The 5,481-nt window shown below is 32.3% G+C and overlaps 1 protein-coding gene across 2 annotated transcripts; it reads left to right on the forward strand.

Annotated features, from left to right (window-relative positions):
* Positions 1–83: 83 nt before the first annotated feature.
* Positions 84–4,647, forward strand: LOC143341640 (protein ABHD18). Of its 2 annotated transcripts, none has more exons than XM_076764615.1 (9): positions 84–655; positions 941–1,025; positions 1,123–1,305; positions 1,425–1,537; positions 1,632–1,770; positions 1,842–2,039; positions 2,122–2,401; positions 3,849–4,134; positions 4,207–4,647. In XM_076764615.1, exons 1-9 carry the CDS (start codon positions 564–566, stop codon positions 4,265–4,267), a joined length of 1,437 nt encoding a protein of 478 aa, XP_076620730.1. In that variant the 5' UTR covers positions 84–563; the 3' UTR covers positions 4,268–4,647. The 2 variants fall into 2 exon arrangements, with proteins under 2 accessions (XP_076620730.1, XP_076620740.1); XM_076764625.1 differs by having other exon boundaries at positions 3,867–4,134.
* Positions 4,648–5,481: the final 834 nt, after the last annotated feature.

Consider the following 5,481-nt stretch of genomic DNA (forward strand, 5'->3'; position numbering starts at 1 on the left):
TTTGAAAACCGTCGTTAGGCTATCTTATCGTTGTTCATGGACATTAAGATTGAGACTCGAAATGAAAATTACGAAAATCTATTGAATTTCATGATCAGCGGTGATCTGCAACATCGAGATTCGAGTATCAATTTTGAAAAACCGCGGCGCGTACTTCCGTCTCGTAATATCCTCTCGCGAACGATCGGTTGGTATTTAAGGAACTTATTCATTAAAATTGTGATTGTATTCGTACACGAATGAAGATGCGAGAGATGGACTTTCATGTGCGATATACTCGCAGAACGTCATCCGATCCGATTGTGCCAATCGCCTGATCAAAGTATCCGATAACTATCTTCAGCGGTGAAGGTCTGCAACCCGTTCAAGATCATGTACACATTATTGCTAGTCTTTTAGAAACAGCGACATGAGTGTTCTCGTGCAGAACACCCGAATTATTTCGAGTCGCGAGAACAAGTGTCCGAAGAGATTAATATTATTGAATTTCACGTAAATTTCTTCGATCGATATACATCGTGCAATATTTAGATTCGGCTAAGATTAATTTATACGTTTACACGATGCCACCCAGTCGTTTAGACGCCGTTTACAGAAGCATCCTCCTTACGAAATTCTTCACGAAGGGCTGGGGTAGCCCTCAGAACTTAAAAAGGTGAGTACGGACATCCTAACCTTGTCTCTATAGAAAACAAATTCGAACGTTCAATTCCTTCGCCAAGAATATTTTCTATAATTCGTACAGTGTGTGACTCGATTGTGTACATATATTACGCTACAAAATTTCATTCGCACCTTTCATTTTAATATGCAAATGTGATTTTAAAAGATTCGATTGGTACGGTTAAAATATTAGAACTACTGTAGTATAAATGGTAGAATAATATATTTTGTTCTACTTGTCTTCAATAAGATGTTTACAAGCAAATGTGGTTTATAGGATTTTTGAATTTAGAAAAGTTATGGCCAATAGAGAAGCATGTTACAATCTTATACCCCATGATTATCCAATCAATATAACTAAGGTACGATGTAAATGTTTTTTTTAGAATTGTCTTAAAACTTCTAGAAAATTTGCACATATAATTATTTTTATAAGTATATATATGTATATATATATAGGACGAAGAATGGTCAGATTGCCATGTAATAGAAGGATGTTTTGAAAGCCCATTTCACAAGCATCTTCCTGGTATAATGCCAAACGAAACAATAAGTGCACATTTTCAATTGGTTTTACCACGTAAGTGGTATTCACACAAAACAAAACCTATTTGTTTACATCTTGCAGGTACAGGAGATCATGTAAGTTAACTTGATTTCAATTTTTATTATAACGTTATCTTGGTTTTATTAGATTAATATTTTTTTGTATAACTATACAATGAATACAAACTTAAATATTAACAAATCGATTTTTTTAGTATTTCTGGAGGAGAAGAAATTTGATTGCAAAACCCCTGCTCAAAGAATCTGGAATTGCATCTTTATTATTGGAAAATCCATTTTATGGATTAAGAAAGCCACGAAATCAAATGTAAGAACTTGTATTTGAAAGGTTTGTAGGAGTAAACATATATTAAGGTTACAAAGTAGTTTTGTAATTTAATTAATATATGTATATCTTATAGACGTTCTTGTTTACATAATGTATGTGATATTTTTATCATGGGAGGATGCTTAATAATGGAATCAATCGTTTTACTGAATTGGTGCGAGCGGCAAGGTTTTGGACCTTTAGGCCTTACAGGATTGTCGATGGGTGGTCATGTGTGTATTAATATTGAAAGCAATTATAGCGACATTACACGCGACGTATAACTTTTTTTGTAATTTTTTAGATGGCTTCTTTGGCAGCAACTAATTGGCCAAAACCGATACCGTTAATTCCTTGTCTTTCATGGTCAACGGCATCGCCGGTATTTACTCAAGGAGTAATGAGTGCCTCCATTAATTGGACACTTTTAGAAAACCAATATTTCGCGAATGAGCTTTACCAAAATGATCTCGCCAAAATGGTCAAAATTGTCGGGGAGGAAGTGAGTGTCCAATACTTTTCGATAAAACGACGAATTTTAAGTATTAATTACACGACAGATATCTTCGTTCTTTCAATTATAGGATGCGTTTTTAGCAGGTCAACATTTTGCTCAACATTATCCTGTAAGCATGAATAGGGTGAATGAATTAAAAGAAAACTCAGAAAGTGCTAATAAAGAAACAGAGACTGCAACTGCTGTTCAGACTGTGATCGATAGTAAACCAAATAAGAAATGCGAATTTCAAAACAATGACAATAAGCTGAAGAAAGAAGTTGCAGAAGAAAAAGAAGCAGCCAAAATATTTCCTCTAAGCCTCATTTCTAACAGATTTAAGCTAAAAGATTCAAATACTCTCAAAGGCAGGTATTTTTGGAGGCTGGTAGAAATTGGGTTTTGATTAATGCAATGTTATAATATTCGTCATTCGTACCTAATTAAATTTGAACATCCTGAGCTTAAATGCAACAATTAGTTTGTATAAAGTATTAATTTATACGTATTAGTTTTAATTTATGTGAAATATTAATTATACGCTACTTTGCTCTTTCTTTCATAAAAGCAAATTAGTATTTTAACCCTCGGAAGGCGTATAGTTAAGAGGGATATACTGGATTATTTGAAGATTATATTATTACATATGATTGCATTTGCTTTAACTTCAGTTATTGTATCACAATGATAGAAATACGTAGTCTTGTTTAAAGAAATATATCGATTAGTTAGAATTTCGGAAAATATGACCTTGAAAAAAATGTTACAGTATGTATTCCATTGAAACAAATAATTCGTTTCTTAGGTATTTCCTTGTATCATTAAATGTAACCGAGATATTACTTTGTAACAGAATTATTAACACACACCCACTTTTTGTCTGCGTGGATAAATGTGTGTGTAACAATGAACACACGACACACGCAAATATACAAGCATACACTTTTGTTTCCTTGTTAGGTACATTTGACATCCAAAATAGACGTATGTGTATTTCTAGTGTGAGTTTTCCAAATAGGTATGTTAAATTCTCACATCCTTATTCCATATGTAGTATTAACATTGATATCAATGTAGCAACAGTTCAAACATTTTTTGCTGTGGTTCTGATATCATTTGTTTTTCTCTGTTTATTGGTCTGTTAGCAACTTCGAAATCATTTATTGCATATTTATGTAGTGCTATATTTGTATTTTTTAATTTTGTTGCATGCTATTCAATGTTGTCTGCAAGTAATTGCTTTGTCGATTCTTCTAAGAAATATTTTTTTTCCCCCCCCATAAAAAACTTAACAATCTAAATTAGTGTTTCCCAACGTGAAACATACGCACCAGAGTAATTAGAAAATTGTGTTGCATTCGTCACTTTCATAACCAATATAATAAAGAAATCAACGTTGCTTTTTATGCCATAAAGATCTTTAAAGTATCGAGTTAGAGCAAGATTTAAAAATGTTTGAGAAACACTAATGCGTGTGGACGAAATGCATTCGATATATCGAATCGATATTATATACGCTGTACAAGGGTTAAAATAATATTAGTTAAAAAAATACATGTTCTTATTGTGTCTGGAAAAATTATTTTAACATGTTATATTAATAGAGTAAAGCAATTTAAACGAAATTACAACGAATCATGAAAGAAGGACAAAGTATGAATTTTTAATTAATCAGCCCTTACTAACCAGTGTGTACGTTCATAGGCATTGTGCGAATTTAATTTTTACCTGCTTTTATTTATTATGCAGTATACCGTAAGTCAAAAGCATGATTGATTACGAGCATGACTATTATGTGTATTCCTTTGGCAATAGGCGTTTGTTTATTACCAGTTACGAGGCATCCATTATTTTCGGATTACAAATGGCGCGAACGAGAAGCATTGCAATTCATGTGTGGAATAATGGATGAATGTACGCATTTAAAAAATTTTGAAGTACCTGTTGATACCGAACTTATCATCGCTGTTTGCGCGAGGGATGATGCATATGTGCCACGTGACGGTTGTATGAGCTTAGAAAAAATCTGGCCGGGCGTTGAAATTCGATACATCGAAGCGGGCCATGTAACCGCGTATCTTCTTCACCAGAAAGTATTTAGGTGTGTAAATAAGTCTCATTCTGCTTATATTCGGTGAACGTAATTAGACTTCGGTTTAATTATTATTTTCAGATCTACTATAGCAGAAGCATTTCAGCGATCTTTAAAAAAATACCCTTTACAAGTCAGTTGATATATGTGCAATTTTAGCGAAAATCTAAGACAAGTCAAAATTGTCTTAAACAATTTTTACGGGGCAATACTTTGTTGAAAAAAACACTACAGTTTCTAGGGATCATGCGTTTGCAATCTTATAAATATTTAACACAAGAACAATAATTATGAATGTAAGCAAATACGATTCTTTATGTGTTCAACATGTACAGAATATTCTAGTGTTGTCATAGCATAAAAAGGAGGAAAACTATATGAAGTGCCTACGAAATGCATGTAAATGGTAATATATTCTGTAAAAAGAAATAAATTGTGGTTATGTGATTATTTTACTCTTCTGTAATTATGTGTAAATTAATATAAAATAAAATGAACTTTATTATTACGAACGAAAATTTATTGCGATAAATTGCTTATATCATAGCATCGAAATGTAGATATTATTCGAGGTGTATAAATATAGGACATGAAACGAAGTAGATATCATTCGTGAATAATGGATAACTTCAATACAATCAAATTTTTATTTCGCAAAAAAAGTTTATTATCTCTTTTGAAATGAACTTTCGCTTCGTTATATAACGATTCTAATATCAGAATCATTTATTTTTAAAGAGATGAAGGCAAAATACGAGCGAGACTTCGAGTTACAAAATTGAATATACCATTCAGCACTGTAGCTAATGTAATTTGAATAACGTACACGGTGTATTTGTGACAAGATGCGTGCATAAATAGTTTGTCTCGAAAGATAGTGTTTTTGTTAATTGATGTATTTTGCATTTAATACAAGTATGTCCACAAGTGATTCTCAACGAATAAGAAATAAAATTTCATTTAAATGCATTTCGTACGTATTAAAATAAAAGTATATTCTTTATCTATTGTAAGTTTCATTTGTTATTTTTAATTCGTTGTATAAAATAACATATACATACATAGTCCTCCGTTTCCTGTCGGGAAATATACGTCGTACTTTCGTGGTTTATTATATACACATATAACAAATAATTGTTACAAATAAGATATTAACGTTGAAACACTTTTCATAATTCTAATTTGATTAATTTATCTAATGTATTTCTCCCATGTTTAAAAAATAAATGTTCGTCAGATGGGAGGTTAAATAGCGCGGGAATTGAGGAGAAAGGAAACTGAGTGGCGCTACCTAGCGGAGTTACAATCTATCCAACCGGATGCTTCATAGCCGCTCGCGTAAAGGCCAGGAGCCAG

The sequence above is a fragment of the Colletes latitarsis genome, chromosome 1 (genome assembly GCF_051014445.1).
Source record: "Colletes latitarsis isolate SP2378_abdomen chromosome 1, iyColLati1, whole genome shotgun sequence".
In the NCBI taxonomy this organism is placed as follows: Eukaryota; Metazoa; Arthropoda; class Insecta; order Hymenoptera; family Colletidae; genus Colletes; species Colletes latitarsis.